Source organism: Sminthopsis crassicaudata, chromosome 2 (genome assembly GCF_048593235.1).
Source record: "Sminthopsis crassicaudata isolate SCR6 chromosome 2, ASM4859323v1, whole genome shotgun sequence".
NCBI classification, from domain to species: domain Eukaryota; kingdom Metazoa; phylum Chordata; class Mammalia; order Dasyuromorphia; family Dasyuridae; genus Sminthopsis; species Sminthopsis crassicaudata.
In genome coordinates this window covers 220,376,036-220,403,492 of record NC_133618.1, presented here as the reverse complement: position 1 = coordinate 220,403,492, position 27,457 = coordinate 220,376,036, and the positions used below count along the sequence as shown (strand labels likewise).

The following is a 27,457-nucleotide window of genomic DNA, read 5'->3' as shown; positions in this document are numbered from 1 at the left end:
ATGCTAAGCACTGAAAAGACAAGGAAAGGCAAAAATAAGTTCCTGCCCTCAAGAAGCTTAGTCTAATGAAATAGACAAGATATAAACAGCAATAGTAAAATAAAATCTATATGTGATCCTTGAAGATCATTTCATAAGGAAGTCACTGGTGTTAAGGAAGCTCAGGAAAGGATTCTTGTAGAAGATCTAGTTTTAGTCAAGAATTAATAAAAGAAGCCAAGACGCAGTAGGATAGCCAATGAAAATACAGGGAAAGTCAGAGACGGGGTATCTTGTGCCAGGAACAGCAAAGAGACCAATGTCACTATATTGTAGAATACATGAAAGAAATTCACGTGTGAAAAAGAAAAAGTTGAGTAAAAGGCTCAGTTTTACATAAAGAGTTTAAACCTGAATTTTCTTTCTATTTGATCTTAGAGCCACTGAAGTTAGGTGAGAATTAAAATGACATGATACTCTAGGAAAATCACTTTGGCTACCAAGTAGAAGATGAACTGGAGTAGGAAGTTGAGGCAGGGAGACCAACCAGAAATTAATTTCAATAGTCCAGATTGGCATTAGTTGATAAAGGATTACACAGGTGGGTAATAGTCTCAGGAGAAAGAAAGAGACACATATAAGAGAAGTGATGAAGATAGAAACAATAGACTTGGTAACAGATTAGATATGGAGGGAGAAATGTGAGGATTTAAGAGCTTAGGTGACTTGACAAAATAGTTGTGCTCTCAAAAGTAGTAAGTTTAAAAGGGGGAGGGTTTGGGTGTAAAAATGATGTGGTTTTGACATGCTGAAATTTAGATGTTTATAGGACAAAAAAAAAATCTAAAGGCATTTGTTGATGTCTGGAATCAGGAGAGAGAAATAGGGCTGGATACTTTAGGCTGAGAATAATCAGTCTAAAGAAAATAACAGAATCCATAAAAACTGATGAGATCACCAAGAGAAAAAGAACAGAGGGAAAAGAAAGTCCAGGACATAAATTTGGAAGTCATCCATCATCACAGACATACAATCCAATAAAGAAGACTAAGAAAGAATCAGTCAGGTAGAAAGAGAACCAGAAGAAAAGTAGAGGCACATTTTGATTGAAGACAATTTTGGGTATGAGTTAGAACATGAAACTGAAGAGAAATAAGACAATAGCAAACGAATGAATGTATCAAGTGAGGGTTTGGTTTTTATTTTTAAGAATAGAGGGTGAGCTTTGATGCAGTAGTATCATTAACCTGTATGCCAAAGAGATCATAAAAAAGGGAAGGAAACCCACATGTGCAAAAATGTTTGTAGCAGCCCTTTTTTGTAGTGGCTAGGAACTGAAAACTGACTGGATATCCATCAGTTGGGGAATGGTGGAATAACTTATAGTACGTGAATATAATGGAGTATTATTGTTCTATAAAAAATGATGAACAGGCTGATTTCAGAAAAACCTGGAAAGACTTGCATGAACTGATGCTGAGTAAAGAAGAACCAAAAGAACACTGTACAAAGCAACAAGATTATGAGATGATCTGTGATAGACTTGGCTCTTTTCTTTTTTGTTTTTGTTTTTGTTTTTTTGCTGAAGTAATTGGGATCAAGTGATTCCCCAGAGTCACACAGCTAGGAAGTGTAAGGGTCCAAGACCAGGTCCTCCTGACTTCAGGGCTGGTCCTCTATCCATTGTGCCACCTAGCTGCCCTAGACTTGGCACTTTTCAACAGTAAAGAGATTCAGGGCAATTCCAAAAGACTTGTGATGGAAAGAATCATTCACATCCAGAGAGAGAACTATAGAGACTGAATGTGGATCAAAGCATAGTATTTTCACCTTTTCTTGGTAGTGGTGGGTTTTTTTCCTATCTCATAATTTTTTCCCTTTTGATCTTATTTTTCTTGTGCAGCACGATAAATGTAGAAATATGTTTAGAAGAACTGCACATTAAATCTATATCAGATTGTTTGCTGTCTTGGGGAAAGGCAGAAAATTTGGAACACAGGATTTTGTAAAGGTGAAAAACTATCTTTGCAAGTATTTGGGAAAATAAAATACTATTAAAAAGTGTGTCTGTGTGTGTGACTGTGTGTATGTGTTTGTGTGTATGTAGGCAACAAAAAAGCTTCCAGCTTATTATTATTATAACAGCAATAACAACAAATTTAAAATCCAGGGGAAAAAAAAACAAAAATAAAAGCAATTGGAGAGACCCCCCCAAAAAAGTAATCTGGCATTCTTTTACTAAGGCTAATATATTTTAAAATAAATCACAGTTTTGAATTTATTTTTTAATCTATACTATTTAAAAAAAATTTTTTTTGTTAGTAGTTACTAAGTAATTAAGACAGCATGAAATAGTAAATAGAGAGATGTGAGCTAAAAATCAGTAAGATTTACATACAAATTATGCTTTTGGTATATACTGGCTGTGTAATCCTTGCCTAGTCACTTAACTTCTCAGTGCTCTAGAGAGCTCTCTAAGATTAAATAAATTATTGGTAGCAGTAGTAGTTTATGCATTTGGGAGCTGTCTATACAATAAAATTACAGTTTGAATCCCTACCTGGAATAAGAAATAATAAAAATTTATCGAAATGAATTGCTGTTACTATAATACCAAACATGATATTATAAAGTAACATGTTCCTCAATAAATACTTGCTGAAAAAGTGAGGCTATTAAACTCTAAATAAGGAAGTTTAAATCTGAGGTGTACTTGTCAGAACAGAAGTGATAAGACTGAATGTTTATTAACAAATATTACTAGACTATAATTTTTATGTTTCTTCAATTTTATACTCCAATTTTCTTTCTTTCTTTCTTTCTTTTTTTTTTTTTGTTGAGGCAATTGGAGTTAAGTGACTTGCCCAGGGTCACACACTAGGAAGTGTTAAGTGTCTGAAACCAGATTTGAACTCAGGTCCTCCTGACTTCAAGTCTGGTGCTCTAACCACCCCCCTACCTAGCTGCCCCTATACTCTAACTTTCAAGCTTGATACTAAGTCTTCTAAGTCCTCTCTGTATTTACAACTATGATACTATGATGATACTATGTTTAAAAAAAAAAAAAAAAAAAAAAAAAAAGTTTTTAAACTACAGTCTTTCCAAAAAGAGGATAAAAAAGTAAAACAATCAATCTAAAGAAAATATGTGACATATGGGGGGGAAAAAACAGCAAAAAGTTTAAGGAAAATTATTTCCCATATCCTAAGCAATTGATATGCCTTTGATATTTTAGTCTTTTTTTACACATATTTGGCCAAAATCAAATAAGCTTCTAGAAGGACTTGTGATTCAAACACTGATTTACAAATTATATATGAGTTTAATTAAAAAATGCTTCTTCTTGGGTCTATAAGTTGGGTGGCAAATAAAACTTAAGAGAATGATACTGGCTTGGTAAAATAAAAAAAATAAACTTACCAACATCTTTCTTTTGCAATGCTCTCTTCTTTCTGTCAGAAAGCCACTAAAAGAAAACGAATTTTCTCATAATCATTATATTATATAAAAGTGAGACAGCTCATTTTTTAAGAACATTCTAAACTTTATAAAATGCAGAACCTCATTTTGGGGGAAATTTTTTTGAATTATAACCAAAGCAATTAAGTTCCACTAAACTCTTCACAGGGCGGTGGCAATGAGCAAAACAGAAGCTCTGAGAAGTCCTACCAACCTGGAAAGTTTTCAGTATAATGTTAATCAGGGGCAGCTAGGGGGCACAGTGGATAGAGCACCAGCCCTGAATTCAGGAGGACCCAAATTCAAATCTGGTCTCAGACACTTAACACTTCCTAGCTGTGTGACCCTGGGCTAGTCACTTAACCCCAGCCTCAGGGGGGAAAAAAAAAAGTATAATGTTAATCTAAGGAAATTCCAAACTATATCATCAGAAAGTTGGTCACAAGATGATGAGCTTTTAGTCTTAATAATTCACAAGATCAATTAAGACATGGAAATGTTATTATCAGCTTTGGTGGAAGGACAAATATATTCATCTCAAGATGTATTAAAAAGACATGACTTTTCTCTGGCAATACATTTAGAATCACAGATTTAAATTTGAAAAGAACTTCCAAGTGTTGTCTCCTCCCATTTTACAGTTGAAAAGACTGAGCCCCGGAAAAGTTCCAGGACTTGCTTAGGGTCACACAAGCTAGTAACCATGAGGGGGAGAATTAGAACAAAAGTCCTCAGACTCTTTCCATGGTAACCATGGTACCTTTATAATGAAATAAAACAAAATCATTTATAAACAATACAAACAGAAGAAATAAAAAACCGGAAACACTTGTCAAATGCAACTTAGGATATGTCAACAACTAAAAGACTGGCTTGGACAACATAAATCGGGGCTAGAATAAAGAGACAGTAAAAAGAGAACTCACAAGTAACAGGCAATAACCAGGATTACTATCAACATGCAATTTCATAAAAGTATCTAAAAAGCAATCGCTTCTGACTAAATGATTTTTATGGCCTTTTACCTTTAAATCAAATCATCAATGCAAATTATTGAGGTCAGACAAAAAAAAAAAAAAGATGCTCTCAGACCTCTTCCGGGGTGCATACTTCCAGTAGAGACACAGCCACTAACTTTACCCACCCCACCTGCAGAAATCTCTAATTGTTTAACTTTTAGTTCCATCTTCTCTTCTGCTCCCATGCAGCACTAGCTGCGTAATTAGCCCAGACAAGTTATTTAACTTCTCAGAGTCTGTTTCATGTCTAAAATGTGAGCGTGACCAGATGATTCCTAAGTTTCCTCCCAGCACGCTTATCCTCACAGGAAGTACACACAAGCTCGTGGGCCCCGGGCGGAAGGCCTCTCACCCGTCGGATGAAGCCCTGAGCGTGCCCGGAGGGGGGGGGGAAGCATGAGATGCGGGTGCTGGGAAAGCTGGCGTGAGGAACAGGCCCGGGCTACCCAAGGAGCACCGGGACAAAGGCACGAAACTCACCTCGGGAAGCGATTTGCCGCAACTCAGGCTGTAAATCTTCACTTCATTGAGGCTGGAGACTTGCATGGTGCCTCCTTCCCATCAACGCCTCACGCATGCAAGTCTGAAAGTTCTCACAGTAGCCCAGGAGCAGTGGCGACGGCGCGCTCCTATGACGCACTTCCGTTGTCCGGAAGTCGGCGACCGGAAACTGAAAGCTGTTGCTGTAGGAATAGAGAAGGCGGGGAAAATTAACAGAAGGACCTCCTTTCCCATCCCACCCTTCACATTTCCTAGAGCGCGCTAGCGAGTTATTTCGCTTCAAAAATAAAGTGAGCAGACCGTAGGTGTGGTATGACTCCAGCACAGAGTAGTCCAACACCTTCCTAGCACTAAATGCGAAACTTAGATTAGTGCGAGCTCCGTTCCTGACCGGCACGGGAGTGGTGCGGTGAGCGGCGGGCCCCAGCTCGGGGCAGGAAAGCTTCACCTTCTCGGATTCAAGTCTGGCTTCGGGCACTTCCTACCTGGGCGCCCTGAATAAGTCCCTTTAAGGCTGCCTGCCTTAGTTTCCTCACCTGTAACATGAGCTAGAAAAGGAGATGATGAACCGCGTCAGTGTCTGTGCCGAGAAAACCCCAAATGGGGTCAGAGTCAAATGACGGAACAAGAAGATTGCTTAAAGATGTTCTTTGTGGGTAGAAAACCCGTAGTTTGAGAACCCCTGGACAGACTTCTGGACCTCGAGTTTCCTAGTGTTTGAAATGACTATGCTCAGTAATTACATAACTTTAAAAATTATTATAACCTTATTTCATTATGTGGTATATTCCCCAGTAGAATGTGAGCTCCTTAAGGGGGAAAAAAAAAACTTTAAATTTTTTTATCATGTATAGATAATACATTTAATATTTTAATATTTGATTAATATCTCATTTTATCCCCCTAAACTTATTTGGCCGTCATAGAAATGGTTTTGGTGGTTGTTGATGATGATCTTTTTCCAAATAGCAGAATGGAAGAGTGGAAAGAGTTCTGGGTTTTCAGTCAGGAAAAACTCATCATAAGTTCTTACTTGAGTTAATGATCACAGATAAGTCCTTTAATCTTCCTGTGCTTCAGTTTCATCATCTGTACAATGAGAATGCTGAATTTGATGACTTCTACAATTCCTTCCAGTTCTAAATCTATGATTCTATAATAGCATGCTGATAGAGGACCTGTAAACTAAACCAACTATTCTAGAAAATAATAGGACTTATTTGGGGGTGGGGGGGAGTCACTAAATCATTCACTCCTAGTTAGGGCACCACTAAGAAGACACTCTGTGATGGTCATGGAATGCGGGAGAGACTGAGGCAAGGTAGAGATTAGAGAGTTTTGTAATATTTGGGTTTCTGAGAAGAAAAATAGTCTAGAGGCAGGGCAGAATACGTTCTGCCTCCAGAGCTGAATTGGACTTTCGTCTCTAAAGAATCCAGCATCGAATGTGAGATTCCAGTGATTTACATATGGTTCTAAGATCAGGGGAGACAAAGGCAAGGGGTGAATCCGAACATTGGTGAGCGTGGGAATTTCCAGGAAGGGACCATCATTTCAGTTCTGCCGGTTCGGGGTAGGACCATAAATTCTGATAAACCGGGAGTGAAGGAGGTATTCACTAGAGACAGAAAGTCTGGAACTTAGAGATAGAGATAGAGGATGCCAATTAGGTATCTGAGAGAGGACATCTGCAGTTTTATGATTCCTTTGAAATGCCAGTGTGGCCAAATCTCCACAGTCCTAATTATCTCAGTCCTAATGAACATGAAATGGGGATTGTAACCAGGGGGATGGAGAACAATTCAAGGAACTGAGGCGGAACAATTCAGGGAAACTGAGGCAGGACAATTTAGGGAAACTGAGCACAACAATAACAGGAAACTGTGGCACAACAGTCAAAAACAGAAAAAAAAAAAGTGCCATATATATCCAGACTATCCATTGTTATACTTTTGTGGTAGCAAAAGACTAGGAAAAGAAAATAGAAATGCCAAATAAATTATGCTACATGAATGTAACAGAATATTAAAAACCATAAAAGATGAAAAATATAAGACATTCAAGGATTTTTTGAATTAATACAAAACAAAGAAAGTAAAATCAGGACAGTATAATACATAACTACAATGATGTATAATAAAATAACACTAAGAAATCACCTGAATTCAGTTAATTATAATAACCAAACTTGATCAATGAAGAACAGATAAACACACATGTTCCTCTTGATAAAGAGGCAAAGGACTACAATTATTGAAATGCTGCACACTTTTATCTCTCTTGAATATTCTTTCTGGCTCTCAGTCCTGTCCACAGTTATATTTCTCTCAGATTTTCTAGCCGCCTCAGATTCCGATTACTAGGTTTATGGAGATACCCCTTTCTTCTGCTCAGACTTTCCCAAACTTGTCAGAAGAGCTTACTGTGTTGGTTGATTTTGTTCAACTTTGTGACTATTTCAAGGGTATATTTAGAAGGTGAGATATATTTGGAATTACTGTGATAGAAAACTGAAGTCATTGTCTTCCTTATCATAGCAAATATAGGCATATATTAATATATACATATGCATATGTGCATACACACATATTTGTGTGTATAGGTAAAACTGTGCTAAGTGCCTTGCAATTATTCTCATTTGATCCTCACAAAAAGCCCTGTGATCAAAGGATATGAACAGACAATTTTCAGATGATGAAATTGAAACTATATCCACTCACATGAAAGAGTGTTCCAAATCACTACTGATCAGAGAAATGCAAATTAAGACAACTCTGAGATACCACTACACACCTGTCAGATTGGCTAAGATGACAGGAACAAATAATGATGAATGTTGGAGGGGATGCGGGAAAACTGGGACACTGATGCATTATTGGTGGAGTTGTGAAAGAATCCGGCCATTCTGGAGAGCAATTTGGAACTATGCCCAAAAAAGTTATCAAACTGTGCATACCCTTTGATCCAGCAGTGCTACTACTGGGCTTATATCCCAAAGAAATACTAAAGAGCAGAAAGAGACATATATGTGCCAAAATGTTTGTGGCAGCTCTTTTCATAGTGGCTAGAAACTGGAAAATGAATGGATGCCCATCAATTGGAGAATGGTTGGGTAAATTATGGTATATGAATGTTATGGAATATTATTGTTCTGTAAGAAATGACCAGCAGGATGAATTCAGAAATGTTTGGAGAGACTTACATCAACTGATGCTGAGTGAAACGAGCAGAATCAGAAGACCACTGTACACTTCAGTGTTGTATGAAAATGTATTCTGATGGAAGTGGATATCTTCAACATAAAGAAGATCCAACTCACTTCCAGTTGATCAATGATGGACAGAAACAACTACACCCAGAGAAGGAACACTGGGAATTGAATGTAAAATATTAGCACTATTGTCTATCTACCCAGGTTACTTATACCGTCGGAATCCAATACTTAACGTGCAACAAGAAAATTGGATTTACACACATTTATTGTATCTAGATTTTACTGTAACACATGTAAAATGTATGGGATTGCCTGTCATCTAGGGGAGGGAGTAGAGGGAGAGAGGGGAAAATCTGGAAAAATGAATACAAGAGATAATGTTATAAAAAATTACTCATGCATATATACTGTCATAAAAAATTGTATAATTATAAAATTAATAATAATAAAAAAGAACACTTGAAAAAAAAAAGCCCTGTGAAATAGGTGCTATTATTTTCCCTATTTTTGAGGCAAACAGAAATTAAATGACTTACCCAGAGTCTCACAGCTAGTGTTTGAGGTCAGATTTGAACCCAGATTTTTCCATACCTTAGATGCAGCTAAAAATAATTAGAAGTTCATTTGTTCAACTATTCTTGGTAATATTATAGTTGTTCATGGATGACTTATTACCTTATGGATCCTTGGAACAAGAGAAAAGAGCTAATGTGCGTTCTTTTCTTCCTAAATATTATCCTAGCATCCAATAAACCAATGGAACCAAAGAATGTAAACTTAAGACTATAATTTCTTTTTAATCTTTATATCTTTAGTGAAAAGTACAATGCTGTGAACTAAGTAAGTACTAAACAAATATTTGCTCATTTGCATTGAATTGATGAGTCAAGGGACTGGTTTGAGGAGGCTGTTATTACAAGTCATGCTTCATTTGATGTTGATCTGCTTTGTTCCTTTAAAAGGGATGGTTCTCCTCTAAGGAACATATGTAATAAGTATAGAGACGCATGAAAAGACTTACATGATATGGTTCAAAGTGAAGTAGGTGCAACTAGCAAAACAATATATGATTGATGAGGTTAGTGGCAGTGCAGAGAGTTGTCTTTCTAGTCAGTGAAGAGGTTCAATGTGAAAGAATTCATGAACCCGAAATATTAATGGCAAAAATGGAAATTTATTTTTCGGATAGGAAGCCAGTTTTGCTAAGAGACTGACTTCTTTAATGGTAAAGTCCTATGAGGGAAATAGAGGCTGGCACTGAGAAGAGAATGCCTTCTCAGCAGGCACGGTCCTAGCAGCTATACCAAAGAGGCAGAGCAAACTGCTTTAGACCTTCTTCAAAGAATGAGTTCAGAAATTGCCCCTTAAAAAGGAATCTTGAGGCTCAGATTTCAGGTTGAAAAGAAAGTCAAAGTCCCCAGGCCTATCAATATCCAATGTTTATCAATATCCAACCCAGATCTCCAGTTGGAATTTAAAAGGGTCTGGCATCACCCAAAAAAATCAATGGGGTACTTTTTGACCAAGATTTCTAATTGAATAAAGACACAACTTATCTGGGGAGATATGCTTTCCCAGGAGGGCCTGAGACTCCAAGATCAAAAGGAAACAGTTTCAGAATGATAATTTTAAAGGGAACACAGTCTTACTCCCACTTTATGACTACTATAACAATCTTTGTAAAAAAGTAACAACAAAATAATCAAAATTGAATGCTGTGGATTATGATGACCAAGCTTCTTTGGTCCCAAAGAAGACATTTAAGAAGATACTTCTTCTCCATGAGCTATAGAATATTTCACATAATGTCAGATTTTTTTTTTTGAAATACAGATTTGTTTTTTGAAATGTTTTCCTCTTATATTTTAACATAAGGAACTCACTGAGAAGGAGAGGGAAGAGGAACACAATAGGAAATATAAATGACAAAAACAAAAGATATCAACTATTTTTGAAGGGATGGCAACTGAAAATGTAATTAACTTGAATCAAATTTGGCACAGAATTTGGAATAAGGACAGGTGATTCAGGTCCTTCTTCCTCCAGGATCAGCACTGTGTGCTCTATACCATCTAATTGCCCTTCCAAATGAGCAATGTGCAACTATATCAATATTTTGTTCTCTCAGCCAGTGATTAGACTATCTTTCAGTCTCTTTATTTCTCTTTTCTTTTCTTTCTCTTTTTTTGGTCCTTGTGTTAGTTTACAGCTGGTATACCATAAACTCAAGGTCTTTCATCATCCTCACTGCCCTTCTCTGAAACTCTCCAGTTTATCAAAATCTATCCTAAACTGTGGGGCCCAGAACATATGGAGTGTCAGGATTAGTCCTTGGGTTTGCAGTTCAAGAAGAACATTGAATAGCTAGAAAATGTCCAGAGGAGGAGAGCTGACATTTTGAAAGTCATTGAGTTCATGTTATAAGAGAATCAAGTTGAAGGTATTGATATTTAACTGGAGAAGAGAACACCCTGGGAGAGGTAGGAAGAAAAGGGATGAAAGAAGAGGATAAAAAAGTTGATTTTAAGTATTTGAAGGATTATCATAGGAAAGAAAGATCAGAATTGTTTGGATCCAAAAAGCAGAACCAAGAACAATGGAAGGATATGTCGAAAAAGGCAAATTTAGGTTTGATGTCAGTTAGCCTACAGTCAATAAACAAAAACTTGCTAAATGTTTACTATACATCAAACACTGTGCTAATATTTGTTGAATACAGAGAAAATAGAAAACAAACCCAAAAAAGTGGTCCCTGCTCTTAAAGAACCAGTATTTTAATAGAAGTTACAGCATGCAAATACTTATGTATAGACATAGTCTAAAGTTATCTAGAAGAAAAGGATTTCAGGGTGGTGGAAGGAAAGACCTCCTGAAAAAGGTGGGATCAGAGCTCAATCTTGAAGGTAGCTAGCGAAGATGGGAGGTAGGGATATGTGTGAACATTCCCTGGCACTGGAGATATCCAGGATATAGCTGGATCATAGAATATATCAGTCAACAAGCATTTATTGAACATTTACTAGATGCCAGGCACTATGCTAAATCCTATGGGAAAAACAAAACAAAATAAAACAGTCCCTGTTCTCAAGGAGCTCACATCTAACAAGGGGGGGAAATGCAAGCAATCATGTATAAACAAATTATACACAGGGCATAATTGGACAAGTTGGATATAACCAACAGAGGAAAGACACTAAAATTAAAGGGAAATCAGGAAAGGTTTCTTGTAGAAGGTAGAATTTTAACTGGGACTTAAAGCCAAGGAGACTGGGAGACAAAGATGAAGAGGGAGAAAATTCCAGGCATAGGGACAGCTAGTAAAAATGCCCATTGTCAGGAAATGAAGTGTCTTGGGTGAGAAATAGTGATCAAATTGTTGTGACTGGGTCTTAAAGTATTTGTAGAGGCATGAGGCACAAGAAGAATGGCAAGGTTGGGGTAGGGAAGATTTTAAAGGTCCTTAAATGCAAAATAGAAGATTTCATGTTTGATTTGGCAAGTAACAGAGAGCTCCCGGAGTTTATCAAATAAGGGAGTGCCAGGGTCACACCGGAGATTTAGGGAGATCAGTTTAACAATTGTGTTGGTGAGGTGGGAAGATGACTTAAAAAGATAATCCAGAAGGACAGGAAAGGGATTGGTTGTGACGGATTTTAAATGCCAAATGGAGGAGCAGCTAGGTGGCGCAGTGGATAGAGCACCAGCTCTAAATTCAGGAGGATCTGAGTTCAAATGTGGTCTCAGACACTTGAATTTCCTAGCTTTGTGAACCTGGGCAAGTCACTTAATTTCCCCCCCCCCCCCCAAAAAAAAAAGGAAGAAAGAAAAGAAAAATGCCAAACAGAAAAGTTTCTATTTGATACACAAATTAATAAGGAGTCACTCGAATTTAACATATAGGAAGGTAACATTATCAGGCGTCTACTTTAGGAAAATCACTTTGACAGCTGATCAGATAGGATGGATTGGAGTGAGTAGAAACAAAGCAGAAAAACCATTGAAAAGTCTATCACAGCAGTTCAGGTGGTGACAAGGGCCTATATAAGGGTGGTAATAGAATGTATGAAAAGAAATGCACGTATGTGAGTGATTTTATGAAGGCAAAAATTACAAAATTTGACAAGTAATTTGATCTGTGAAGTGAGTGGAATGAGAAGTTGAGGTCAATCTTGAAATGGTAAGCCTGGTTGATTAAGAGGATGTTTCCTTTGGGAAACAGAGTAGTTTGTATTTCTACTATTAGTTATAAATTTTTTATTATCAATTTATAGTAGCTTTTACTATACTTGCATGTTTATTAGCTCTTATGTCTGAGGAAAGTTGCAAAAGGGATGGGTGGCTTGAGAAACAAGATAATGATATATTTTTTAGCTATATTGAGTTTGAGAAGTATGGGAAAGAAACAGGCATGTTTATAGGTAGGAAGAAAAAAGATGATAGGAAAAATTGAAGACTTCTTAAGAATTATTCAAGAGTAGAAGGGCCAGACTTAGAGGGAGGTAGGTTCCCCTCCTTAGAGTTTTTCAGACAAAGGGTCCAATGACAAGTTGTTAGGTGTATTATAGTGAAGATTCTTTTTCCAGTATGTGTTGGATTGTATGATTGCTGAAATCTCTTCCCACTCTAAATTGCTAGATTCTTTTATTAAGAAAGCCCAACAGGACCTAGTAAAGCTATTGACTAGCCGCCTGATTTCATCCTTTTTGCAGGATATGAAAAAATTTTCTGTCTGTAGCTATATGCAGCATGACAGAGAAGTTACTGAAGGTGGTAGTAAGAGACTATTTAGGTAAGGAGAAAGAAATAAAACCTCACATGTGCCAATGCATAAGCAAATATAGCATATTTAAATTTTTTCTCATTCAACATTTTGTTTTATTAAGTGGAATAGGCCCCTAGATTCCTGAGTTTTGCAATCTTCCTTGAAACAATCTTAGGCTGATTCATCTCTCTGATTGACAATTATAAGTACTAAACTTGGATTTTACTTCAGATATCTTTTTTTTTTGTCTGACTATTTTAATTCTTAATCATATATTTCCAATGTTTGCTTACTTTTACTATGATTGCATGTGAAATTTCCACCTAAAACCTCTTCTTTACTTCCATGGGTCATGAAAATCAAGTGGCCACAGTTCCTACGGAAGGGAGATAGCATAGTTTGTATCACTAATGTTATTCTTTTAAATTATGTTTATCAATTTTTACTACCTTTATGTAACTTTTATGTGAAAATCTTTCACATGACACAAAAGGCTCAATTATGATTGAAAGCCAGAAGAGACCTTAGTGACCATCTGGTCCCATCCTTGTTATTTTGCAGGTTTGGAAATCCAAGCCAAGAGTGCTTCAAGGACATGACCAAGGTTTTAGAGGTAACAGTAGTCATAGTAAACTCCAAATCTAATCCTCTTTCCAACAAAGGAGGATTGAAGGATTCTCCAATTTATTTCCCTTACCTTGAAAATACGAGAAACTTGCTAATTGTCTTAACCTTCCCTTAAAAAGTCATATGTTCAGGAAATACAATACTTATTTTCATGCTGAAGAAAAAATAATTCAAGGACATTATCAGTGCTTTATGAATGAATAACGTTCCCAGAGACCTGCATAGCTAGGCACAATTCTCTAGAAATGATTCCCAGTAGCTGTTGCCCCACTGCATAGCTCACTGCAGCTCTTCACTGTTCCCAGTTAGCAGAAGCTGTCACATGACAATTCTCTTGATGTTCTCCATCTTGTATTACCAGTCATTTATTTCTATTCTCTGTCTTTAAAGGTATTCCAAATCACTTTACTGGTAGGTCTCAAGAGCTACCAGCAGGTGGCATACCTAGCTCATTTTCCAAACAAAATCTCCCTGGGATCCTACGATATTTCCATGCACTCAAGTGATTTTTTTTTTTAATTCCTACATTCATTTAAAGAATCCTTTATTATGAATTTCTATGTGTGTGGCACACATACATACACATAAACATCTGTAATGAATATATTATATATCAACACATTTATAATAAAATATCCTTTAAGTATGTGCACATATATACACTTATATATAGCACATGGCATGTATATGTGCATATGTATGTATATGAATACATGAAAATACCAAAATATTGCTCTAATCAATAAAGAAAATTTCAAAAAGGGAGGAGAAGAAAAGAGGAAATTTAAATATGAAAAACCAGCAGTCAAAGAAACCAGACCAAAGGATTCTGACCATATTTAATAAAAGATCCTTTTAATCATAGAGGAATTAAGTGAAAAATAAAGGATGCTTTTCATATATCTATAAATATGTTAATATTTGTATACATACATTTATCTAGGCAATAAAGGATCTTTAAATAATAAAAAAAATAAATTTAAGATAATGGATCCTATATAAGAGGGGAGGGGAACCATGATGTTTACATGTAAACAGGTTGGCAGTGGCTATATGACTTGCCCAGGAGCTTGCCCAGCTAATAAGTGACTGAAGCAGGAGTTATACTCAAGTTTTCCTAACTCTATTTGACACTCTATCCACTAAGCCAACTATTTAACCTAATATGTAGCAGCTACTCATTATACTTATGATCCATATGTATATGTGTATATATATGCATACACACACATGTGTGTGTAGACATACACAAGTATATGTCTTTCTTTTTTATATTTGTATTTCCAATGCCTGGCACAGAATAGGGAATTAATTTTTATTGACTATTAAAATTTAATTGATGTTAATTAGAATCTATCAAAAGGGGAGCACATAAATTATAATAGAATAAAACCCAAATGCTGTTACCTCTGACCTTTAAGAAAAGGAGTTGTAATTATTCTCTGGAGAACCTAACCTGCTAGTCCAGCATGAATTGAGAGAATTAATCCAAAGTGGATGCTACATCACTAAAATGAAGATAATAATAGCATATAACTCACAGTGTTGTCCTGAGGATCAAATGAGATTATGTGTACAAAGTGCCATGCAAAAATTAAAGCCCTATAAAAATGTCAGTTATTATTATCCTAAAGCTCATAATAGGGTCAAACAAATAGCTTATACAAAATTGCTTTCATAAGAATAATTCATGTTTCTACATTTCCAAAATACTTGGCTCCCTAGAACAAGGACTCACTATATAACAATAACTACTAAGGAAATTTACAGAAATTTGCGTTAGACAAATATTAATATCATCTAACTTAATAAGCTCTAAATGGATACAAGATAGGTTAGACAGATGTTATTTTTTTGGCCTTCATTCTCAAAAAGGACCATGACATCAAGGAGGTGATGCTAAGACATAAAAATTGAATTCAAGTGAGGGAGAGCTGTGCTAAATCATCAGCCTCACTTTCTACTCTGGGTCTAGTGAAAAAATGTAGATCAGGACAACTGGAAACAGCCCTGGATTGTGGGAGACCTTGACCTTTTTCAGCTAAGGTTTTTACCTGGTCTCAATTTGACTGAGACAATGCCCAATCAGTGATTAAGGCTACTTAATAAATAGACAAAGAATTGCCTCTTTTGCCTAGTTAAAAAAAAAAAAAAATCAATCAGAGAGCAGAAGACACTCAGAATTTCTTGTGCAAATGGAAATAATTGCTATTTACTCTGAGCCAATCAGGGCCCAACAAATGGGTCTTGGCCTGGTACCTCTAGTTGATCAATGAGAACCAGAGTGATTTGGATTTAAGGCATAAACCTTAAAAAATAATATAGATTAAAACTCCAAGATATCTTGTGAGGTTTCAATGATTAAACTTACACTCCTTTGGGCAGAGCACCTGCAGTTAAAAGTATGATATCCTATGTGGACAGAGAAAAGAGAAGGGAAAGAAGAAAGAAAAGAAAAGATAGATAAGCAGATGACAGATAAATGAATAGATACATAGATAGATACATAGATAGATTTACAAAGGATCACATTATAAACAAATTAGAAGAGCAGGGAAGGAGATACTTTTCATAACTGGATAAAGGAAAAGTTCTTGATCAAAAAAAAAAAAGATTAGAGAGGATTGCAAAAGATTAAGTACTTTTAATTACATAAAATTTAAAAACTTTTAATAAAATCATGCAGTTAAAACTAGAAGAAAAATAATTTAAATAGTAAAGTATTTGCAACAAGTTTTCCTGATAAGATCTAACATCTAAGATATATAAGGAATTTATTCAAATATATAAAGATAAGAGCAATTCCATAAGAGCAAAACCAATGGTTTTGAAGAAGCTGTTCTCAAAAGAAGAAAAATAAATTCTCAGCAATGATATAAAAAGATAATCCAAATAAATAATAAGAATAGAAATACAAATTAAAACCTCCTATTTCCTCACCATGCTTCCTATATTCTGGCCATCATCTCCATGCCAACCCCATTTATCTCACCAACATTACAACTTTGAGCTCCACCCTAGGCTCCCACAGCTCTGATGTTTTGTCAGAACTCAGGTCACCATGCCATCTCTCAGCCATGCCAAAACCATGCTTCCAACAGCATACCCTCTTCTTTCTAGTTCCCCTTTTTATGATATCTTCTCCCATTAGAATGTAGGCTCCTTGAGAAGGCAACTGTCTTGCTTGTTTATATTTGTTTCTCCAGTGTTAGCAATATGCTTGTTATATAAATAAACACTATCTTTCTATCTATCTTCCTACCTATCTATCCATCTATCTGAGTATCTATGCATCTTTCCCTTTGGAATTAAGAGTAGGAGAAGAAAAGTCGAAGTTTTTACTGTAACTAGATTTGTCTGGTAACCATTTAGACAAGAGGGAAAAGAAGCAACATCATACCAGTAAACAAGCAATTATTAAACCTCTATTACATACTAAATATTATGCAAGACTCCAAGGATAAAAAAGACAAAAGTTCTTGCCCTGAAGAAGCTTAGATTTAATTGACAAAACAACATGAATGTATACATATGTATATGTATACACACACATATATATCCATGTACACAAAACAAACATATATAGTAATTTTATGCTATAGACCCAAGCATGATGGGGAGAGGAGAAGAGGGGAATGAAGGTATCAAGAAAGGTATTATGTAGATATGGCATTTTGGGACAATTTTGTTAAGGATTCCAAAAGATAGAAATGAGGAGGAAATGAATTTCGGGCATAGGACACAGCTCTATGCAAATTTATAGACAAGAGATTGAATGTCTCATGAAGCAAGAAAGCCAGTCTGGCTTTAGAATTGAGTGAAAGGAGAGGAGTAATATATAAAATGGCTGGAAAAATATTTTGAGCCAAGCTTTGTAGGACTTTAAATATTAAACAGAGAAATTTGTATTTGATCTTAGAGTCAATAGAAAACTATGAGAGCTCCTTTAGCAGAGGAGTGACTTGTTCCAAATTGTGCTTTAGGAATATCCTTTTACCATCTGTGTAAACTAGGAAACAGAGCAGAAAGAGCATCACTGGCTTTGGAGTTGGTGACCTCGGCTTCAACTCTTGGCACATTTGCTTGTTGATTGTGTGATCTTGAGCAAATCATTTAACTTTTGTGGGCCTTCATTTCCTTATCTGTAAGATGAAAGTGTTAAATGGATGACCTCTTCCAGAGCTTCTGATGATGAAGAATATCTAGGTGTTATTGAAAAAAAGCCCAAAATTGCCAGACTAAGCTTCAGTACCTTGTGACATGACCTTAAAAAAGAAGAATGGAATAATTCAGATTAGTTGAAGAGATTGGCAAGAAGCCTGTGACCAAGGTTCAAGTCAGACAAGTTCTTGACATAATCCTGAGTTCTGATTTTTATGCCTTCAAGATAAAGCTAAGACATCAAGAGATTATTTGACTTTCAGCTTGTGGGGGAGATAGAACCAGAACTCAGGTCTTTTCCATTTTAGTGACAATTTGATTACACAGATTATCTCCTGTGAGAAAGCATTTACCAGATAAATTTAGAAAAGTAAAATAAAACCAAAGCTTCAAGGGAATCTTCTGGGATTAGGTCTTCTTTACAGAGATAACATCTTTTCTGGGATCAAACTCCCAATTCACAATGGACTAATAGGTTAGATTCCCCAGAAGTCAATGGCTATTATTCAGCTCAAAACTCTAAGAGTAACTGATGAATTGGCATTTCTAATACTGTTATTCATAAAGTCACCATCCTACCAACCAGCTGAAATTGATTAACTTTTACAAGAGGGCATTTACTGAGAAATTTATCAAGAACCGTAGTTATAAAACAATTCCTCCTACCAAACCAGAGATCTCAATCTTTTCCTTACATACCCAGAAGGTCTGGGAGGAAGAGTGGGCTCAAACTTCAAGAACAAAGGCAGTCAGGCACATATGTTGGGAACACGTGGCAATTAGCAGTGCCTCATGATTCATAACCCTGAAAGTGTTTTCCTAGATTTTTAGAGCTCCCACAAATTTGTTTCAGGATGAGATTATTCCCTTTGCTTAATTGTAGTTGCTTCTTGTAATGTCACTACTACATTGGCTCCTCACCAACATAGACAGCTACTCCCATAGACTCCAGTTGTCAGATAGATCTTTGATGGTTTTGATAGATTTTTTTCTGCTCTCATCAAATATTTTCACCATAATGTTTATTTACCATAATATATAGTATAGTATATGATATCTATATATATATGTATATGAATATATATATATATATATATATATATATATATATATATATGTAAGTTATGGGCCAGAACTTGGAACAAGGTGCTAAGTCAGTGAAATTGATAGAGACAATGGTTGTTTAGCATAGTGCTTAACAGTTCTCTAGTTCAGTACATGTACTTACTATACTTACTATAGTTCCACAACATTCACATCTTTGATAAGATAGGATATAAACTTAGGCAAACTCAGCCAGAATCAGAACTGGAAGACAGAGACTGTGGTGGCCGTCTTCCTGCCTCCCCCACAGAAACCAAGATATGTATCTGGAGAACCTCAAGAAGCTGGCAGAGGCAGAGAAAAGGACTGGTGGCAGGAGGTCAAGCTCTCAGAACCAAGGAGAAAGGTAGGCCTCTAAGAAAGCTAACTGGGCCCCAGGAAAGGAGAAAAGACTTAGAAAGAGACAATAAAAGATTTGGACTTTAATACCTGGCTGCACTTGTGGTGATTACTGAACTAAAATGAAGGCTGCCTCTAGAGACCCCAAGAAAAACTGAAACAGAAAACATTACATATATAGTAGAAACCATAATATATAGTATAGTATATACTATAATAGTAGTATAGTATAATATTACCATAATATTAGCATAGTATAAATAGTATAAATCAAAAAACAAACAAAAAAAAAAAAACAAAAGCAATATGTGCTCATGGACACATGGCTATCAGATGGAAGAGATAATTCCATGGGCATAATACTGATCTACAAAATTTTAAACATAATCTTTAAAAAAAAAAAAACTACATGTCACCATACTAATAACTTCCAAGCTATGTGGAATAAAAAGTTTTCAAACTATAGAGATTGGATAATGGAAATCAAAACCATATGGGTATAGGATGAGACACATACATCCCTGTTGCCCTATCAATTACAGGAATTGTTTCAAAAGATGCTTTGAATGAGCCTATAGAACTGAAGATGAGTTTACCTCTTAATATTTCATACACACACACCTTCAATGGGATTGTTTATTATTTATTTTTATAATCATTTATTATTTCTTTTTCTCCCTTATTCATTTATTAAAAAATAAATAAGAAATCCTAATAATAAATATGCAGAGTCTAGAAAAAAATTCCCACATTGATTGATCATTTCCAAATTTATATGTATCATTTTGCATTTTAATTCATTACCTCTAATAGGAAATGGATGGCATGTTTCATCTTTGGTTCTCTGGTTCTCTGAACCCTTTATCTTGATCCTTTTATTCAGTCACAAAAATAATTATTTTATGCAAATGAAGGTGACCTCTCTGTGCCAGATCTAACTACATTATAAAGCAGCAGACATCAAAACCATTTGGTGCTGGGGCAACTAGGTAGCACAGTGGATAGAGCACCAGCCCTGAAGTCAGGAGGACCTGAGTTCAAATGACCTCAAACACTTAATACTTCCTAGCTGGGTGACCCTGGGCAAGTCACTTAATTCCAATTGCCTCAGCAAAAAACCAAAACAAAATCATTTGATGCTGCTAAGAAATAGAGTAGGTGATCAGTGGGATAGATTAGATTCACAGGACAAAATAGTCAATGACTATAGCAATCTAGTGTTTGATAAATCCCAAAATCCCAGCTTCTGGAATAAGAATTCACTATTTGAAAAAAATTGCTTAGGAAACTAAAAAATAGTATCAGAAACTAGGCCTACACCTAACATCTATACCAAGATAAAGTCGAAATGAATTAATGATTTAGACATAGAAGGTGATACCATAAGCAAATTAGGAGAATAAGGGATAGTTTACCTCTCAGATCTGTGGAGAAGGAAGGAATTTATGGTCAAAGAACTAGAGTACATTATGAAATGTAAATGTATAATTTTAATTATATTAAATTAAAAATGGTTTGTACAAACAAAAAAAATGCAGCCAAAATGAGAAGGGAAGCAGAAAACTGGAAAAAAAATTATATCCAACAGTTCTGATAAAAGCCTCATTTCTAAAAATATATAGAAAATTGACTCAAACTTATAAGAATACAAGCCATTCTCCAATTGATAAATGGTCTAACTATATGAACAGACAATTTTCAGATGAAGAAATTAAAATCATTCCTAGTCATATGACAAAATGCTTTAAATCACTATTGATCAAAGAAATGCAAATTAAGACAACTCTGAGGTACTACTTCATACCTATCAGATTGACCAAGATGACAGGAAAAGATAATGATCAATGTTGGAGGGGATGCGGAAAAACTTGAACACTAATACATTGTTGGTGGGGTTGTGAATTGATCCTACCATTCTGGAGAACAATTTGGAACTATGCCCAAAGGGCTATCAAACTGTTCATATCCTTTGATCCAGCAAAGTCTCTACTAAACCTGTATTCCAAAGAGATCCTAAATAAGGGAAAATGACCCACGTGTGCAAAAATGTTTTTTGTAGTGGCAAGGAAGTGGATGCTCATCAGTTAGAGAATGGCTAAATAAGTTATGGTATATGAATGTAACAGAATATTATTGTTCTATAAGAAATGGATGATTTCAGAAAGGCCTGGAGAGACTTGCATGAACTGATCCTAAGTAAAGTGAATAGAATCAAGAGAATATTGTACATAGCAACAAGATTATGTGATGATCAATTCTGATAAATGTGACTCTTTTCAACAATGAGATGATTCAGGCCATTTCCAATAGATTTTGTGATGGAGAGAGCCATCTTCATCCAGAAAGAGGACTGTGAAGATTGAATGTGGATCACAATATAGTATTTTCATCCCTTTTCTTTTTGTTTGCTTGCTTTTTTTTCTCTCTCATTTTTTTCCTTTTTGATTTGACTTTTTTTGTGCAGCATGATAATTGTGAAAATACGTATAGAATAATTGCTCATGTTTAACATATATTGGATTACTTACTATCTAGAGAAGGGGGTGGGGGAAAGGAAGGGAGAGAAGTTTGGCACACAAGATTTTGCAAGGGTGAATGTTGAAAATTATCTTTGCATTTATTTTGAAAATAAAAAATGGGGCAGCTAGGTGGCACAGTGGATAGAGCACCAGCCTTGATTCAGGAGGACCAGAGTTCAAATCTGGTCTCAGACACTTAACACTTCCTAGCTGTGTGACCCTGGGCAAGTCACTTAACCCCAATCTCAAAAAAAAAAAAAAAAAAAAAAAAAAGAATGAAAGAAAGAAAAGAAAAAGCTATTTTATCCTCTTCTTAACAGTCTATAATATTAATCAGGCATAGGGATTGGATGGACCTATGATTTCATTAGTATAGGAAACTTTTAGATGAGGAAATTCTTTCTATCTTTGTAGGTAAAGACCTTCTAAAACAATTTAGAATCTTAAAGAATTATCCTATGAGAAACAGTCTTGTGAGAAGCAGCATATAGTTACAGATTTGCCTTCAAAGTCAGGAAATAATGGGGTCAAGTCTTACCTCTGACATGTATTGGCTGTTTCATCATGGATACAAATTATTTAACTTTTTAGTGCTTTAGGCAAACCTCAAAAAATATTAAATTAAAAAAAAATGTTTAAAGAAAAATAGCAGGATAGCAAATTGTCCCAGGACAATTCCTATCTGAATTCCATAAAAAAAGATAAGGTGAACAGTGATTATAATAAAAGTTGGCATAGTCCTGCTTTCTAGTTCTGTGCCATCATATAAAGAAGTGGTATGAATATTTTAAGTATATATATTCATTTCTTCTTTCTTTGACCTCTTTCAGACATGAATTCAATATATATAATGAAATACGTTTTCAAAATGGAAAAGATTAGAATTACTTATTTTTATTTTTCTCTTTTTTCTTTTAAATTGGGGGGTTGAAATTGAAAAAAAAATGTGGCTAATAGAAAAGGAAATAAAAATTAACATCAACAAAATTAACAGCTCTCATTTCTATTCCACCCAATATATTAAGATTTACAAAGTTCTTCATACACACTGTCTCATTTAATGTCTTGCAATGGGGCTTTTGCTTTCACCACTTTATTGAAATTATTTTCTTGTTATTTGTCCTTTATTTTCAAAGAGGACTAATGACATCACAAGACAATGTCTTGACTTGTGTGTAAATTTGGATTTAAATGAAGCAAAGTTGCACAAAGTCATTAACCTGACTGTCTCATCTAGAGCCATTGAAGTCCAGAGGCAAGACAAAAGTAGAGATTACTGATAATAGCATAGATGCAGTGGATGAATTTGACATCTTTGATGTCTGGCCAAGCTCTAAATGCTCCACAGCACCTGCTTCAGCCTCCGTCATAGCCATTGAAACAAATTGTTCCTCTATGCCCATTTGGCTAGGAGAAACCTTTACATGCTTGGGGTAGAAACCCCCCCCAATTCACCAATGGGTTTGAGGCCTGTAGGTTATTCTGAACCTAGTTTAGCCTGTCTGGTAAGATGATTTTACCAGAGGTGGATGCTGCACATGTTACAGCTCCTTAGAGCCATAGGTGAGAGTTGTACAAAAGTAGACACCAGTGATCCACTCTAAAAAGGACTTGGCAAGCCCTCTCACAAGAAGTACTAATGCTCCCTGAACACCCCATATAACCATTGAGCAACTAGGTGGTAGAGTGGATCAGAGTGCTGGGTTCACACCTGAGTCCTAATTTGGTCTCAGATACTTACTAGCTGATCAACTCCTGGTAAGTCATTTAACCCTACTTGCTCCAATTTTCTCATCTGTAAAATGAGCTAAAGAAGGAAATGCAGACTGTTCCAGTATTTTGCCAAGAAAACCCAAAACTGGGGGTCATGGAATTGGACATAGATGAGCAACAACATTCCCAGAATTTAGCAAATTTTCTGGCACATAGCAAAAAGTTGAAATGTTAGAGACTAAAAGCCATAGATAAACTCTAATTGCTAGATCAGGACTCCTTTTCTTTTCTTTTCTTTTCTTTTCTTTTCTTTTCTTTTCTTTTCTTTTCTTTTCTTTTCTTTTCTTTTCTTTTCTTTTCTTTTCTTTTCTTTTCTTTTCTTTTCTTTCCCTTTCTTTTCTTTTCTTTTCTTAGTAACAATATTTTTATTTATTTTTCCAAATACGCATAAAGATAGTCTTCAATAGTCACTCTTGCAAAACCTTGTGTTCCAAATTCTTCTCCCTCCCTCCTCGCTGCTCCCCTCCCCTAGACAGCAAGTAATCCAGTATAGTTTAATGTGCAGTACTCTTTTTCTTAGTTCTTCTTTATCCTGACATGTAGCATTTGATGATTTTAACTATTCTTTACTTTTTCCAACTCTGTGTTCTCTTGGCTTTTAAGACACTCTCTTAATTGAACTCTTCTGATGATTCTTATTACTTTCCCCTGAATTTTGTCTCCTTCCCACATGTTATGTGTAGGGGTTCCCCAAGATTATGTTGACATTAACAAAGCCTTCTCTTCACAGCCTACTCTCTTACGCTCAATGATCTCATCCACTCCCACAACTTCAACTGTTACCTTTATTGAAATGACTAACATATTCATATCTCCAGTCCTATCCTGCCTCCTTTCAAACTGCTAGATGTTTCCACTTGGATACCTCATTAGCACTTCAAACTCAATGTATCTAAAACAATTCACCGACTTTCTTTTATCTCCAAATCAGGTCTCTTTTCTTAAATTTACTATTTTTATGAATAGTATTTATGGGGGCACCTAGATGGCACAATGTATAAAGCACTGGTCATTTACTGTGTGACTCTGAGCAAGTCACTAAACTCCAATTGTGTTGCAATTTCTTTTCCCACTATCGCCTCCATTCTAGTTGAGATTTTTCTTACCTTAAAGTATAGAACCATGAATCTAAAGTTGAAAGTGACCTCAAAGGCCACTTAGTACATCTCCACTCCCCCATTTTTCAGTTGAGGAAACTGAGACCCAGAGAGAATAAATGATTGGGTTAAGGCCTCACAGGTAGTGAGTATCTGAACACAGATCTTCTGATTCCAGAACCAGTATTATTTCAATTATCTCATGTCAGAATAATTGAATGAAATCCAATAACCATGTATTAAGTTCCTACTGTATGCAAGGTAACAACATGCTTAGTGCAAATGACATAAACAATAGTCCCTGTCATCAAGCCTCTTACAATCTAACTGAAAAAGGATATAGTGTAATGTTATTTGTTTCTGTTCTCTTGGGGTCTCTGGGAGCAGCCTTCGTTTCAGTTCAGTAATCACCACAAGTGCAGCATTAAAGTCCAAATCCTTTATTGTCTCCTTCAAAGTCTTGTCTCCTTTCCTGGGGCCAGTTAGCTTTCTCAGAGGCCTATCTCTCTCCTTGGTTCAGAGAGCTTGAGCTCCTGCCTCCTTCACTGCCCTCTCAATGTCTCCAACTCCAAAGGTTTGTGCTTCAGCCTCCATCTACCACAAATGTGGATGATGGAATGAATTTGTCTCAGCCTCTGAGAGCTTCTAGTGTACTTGTCTTCTCTGGCCCTGAAAGCTTCTAGCTTATATGCTCTACATTGAGCACATACCAATCATTATATCACTAGGAAACCATTATTTATTGTAGGATTAAATCAATGTTAAACTAAATTTAACCATTGTCTCTTCAATTCCACTTAGTACCTTGTTTCAAGTTCTGGCCCATAACAATATAGGAAATATATGGACAAAAAAGCTTGGTGCAAAGAATATAAAAAGGGCAAATAGAGATCTGGAATTTGGTGAGAAAACTTGAGAGAGAGATCACCTTTAGCTGAGATCAGGGAGGAACTCATAGAGGAAATCTATGTGAGAGGGTTAGGAGGAAAAGGAAGAATTAGACAGAAATGAGGAAAGAATGATTCCTAGGTATGGGGTGTGTATGTTATATAGTTGTGTATTGTATGTATTTATTTGGATTTGTGTGCATTTGTGTTTGTGTTAAGGTATGTGTGTATGTGTGAATTTATGCAAGTCTGGAGTTGGAAAAGGGACTGATGAAATCAGATAATAGTTAACAATTTAGTTTTGCTGGTTTATAGAGTAACTGAAGAGAGGCAATATGAAAGAAGGAATTTGAAAGATATTTTTGGCAGCTGTGTGAATGTTAGAATAGAGAGAAGAGATATTGAGGACAGGAAAACTATTAGGAGACTGGTAATATTACTCAAATAGGTCTGTAATATAGAGACCCAAATCTATCCCAGTAACTTTAGTCTATGTCCTCCCATAAGTTTGTTATAGGGCACTGACAATATGCTAGAGTCTTCTTGATATTATCACATTGTAAGGCTATCAGTGGACATTACACAGACTCTGAAGGTATATATCTACACGTAGAAGATAGATATATAAACACACACACACACACTACATACTGTAGAATAGGATCTGAATAGGCTGCTCATCTAACTTCATTTCATAATATAGACAATTGACATTCTTCATCTTGCTTTTTTCAATGGTTAAGCCAAAATCTTTTGAGTAGTTATAGAGATCATGGAATATTCTGGTTTTTTTTTTTCCACAACAAATATGATATTGTCCACAAACTATCTGGAAGGCTGTGTGGTACAAGGACTTTTTTTTTTAACCATCAAAGGCAATCTGATGTTAAAGTCCAACAATGGAGGTTCTATTATCCTTGATATTAAAAAAAAAAAAAAATTGTACAAAAATCCTTGAAAATAGTTTCCATTTTTCTTGTTTCTTTTTCTTTCATATTTATCCTTAAATGCCTTTGCTTTGTCTAGTTTCTTATTTTCCTTTGACCTGGTTTTAGGTTCTACTTCCTCTCTCTAGTTTATGACGCAATACTGCTCATCTTCTATCGTCATTCTTCAATAAACAAACAAATTTATATTCTAATCCAGTGTTGTCTTTTCTGCTATATTTTTCTGCTTGACAAGTAAGTCAAGTATTTGCTGACTAAAGTATTTTTTTAGGCTGTGTTGGTTTCCTCATAATGACAATTGATTTATGATGGTTAAATGTCAAGATGAAATTATTACAGTTATGTCTATATCCTTTTGGCTGTTGATATCCTATTAATTTAATTTATTAATTTAAACATGGTAAGATTAAGTTATTTCAATTGAATATCATATCTTTTTCTTATTTTTATTCTCCTAGCTTTGTATTATTTTTATCTTTGTTCTAATAAATTTATGGTCTGATTGATGGTCTGATTGAACCCATTCAGAAGTTATTCTCACATTAAATTGTTTTCTGTCATATATAATAATTTTTTTCTTTTTTTCTTTTTTTTTTTTTTTTTTTGGTAATGCCAACAAGATGGTGCAGTGGCTAAGTGTTGGAAGATATGAATATAAATAAGGCCTCAGATACTTTCTGGATTTGTGTTTCTGGACAAATAACTTATTCTCTATTTGCCTCAGTTTCCTCAATTATAGAATGAATATCATAATAGTACATATCCCTGAATAGCTCCTACCTTCTAAGGTTGTCAAGAGGATTATTTGTAAAGTGCTTGGTATACAGTAAACACTTAATAAATGCTTATTCCTTTTTCTCTCTCCCATTCAGTTCTCACAATTTCCAAATCTACTTATTCTTTTTTTTTAATAAAATATTTATAATACATAGGACTCCACAGGCTACTCTCCCAATTTGGTTCTCATGGAATGAGTTTCTCAGAGTATGACTATCCCTAGGTTCAAGGTTTTCTGTGAATTTATGTTCTTCAGACTATAGCCATAAACTCTGAAAGATTATGGCTTTCA

General features: G+C 35.5%; 1 protein-coding gene across 1 annotated transcript in view; it reads right to left on the bottom strand.

Moving 5' to 3' along the window:
• Positions 1 to 27,457, bottom strand: part of NOL10 (nucleolar protein 10) — a 142,990-nt gene that overhangs the window by 99,573 nt on the left and 15,960 nt on the right. Inside the window, exons 2-3 of the mRNA XM_074288237.1 lie at positions 4,938 to 5,140; positions 3,400 to 3,445 (exon numbers count right to left, since the gene is read on the bottom strand). Coding sequence (XP_074144338.1) covers positions 3,400 to 3,445; positions 4,938 to 5,003 — 112 coding nt within the window. The 5' untranslated portion in view covers positions 5,004 to 5,140. The remainder of the gene's footprint in view (positions 1 to 3,399; positions 3,446 to 4,937; positions 5,141 to 27,457) is intronic.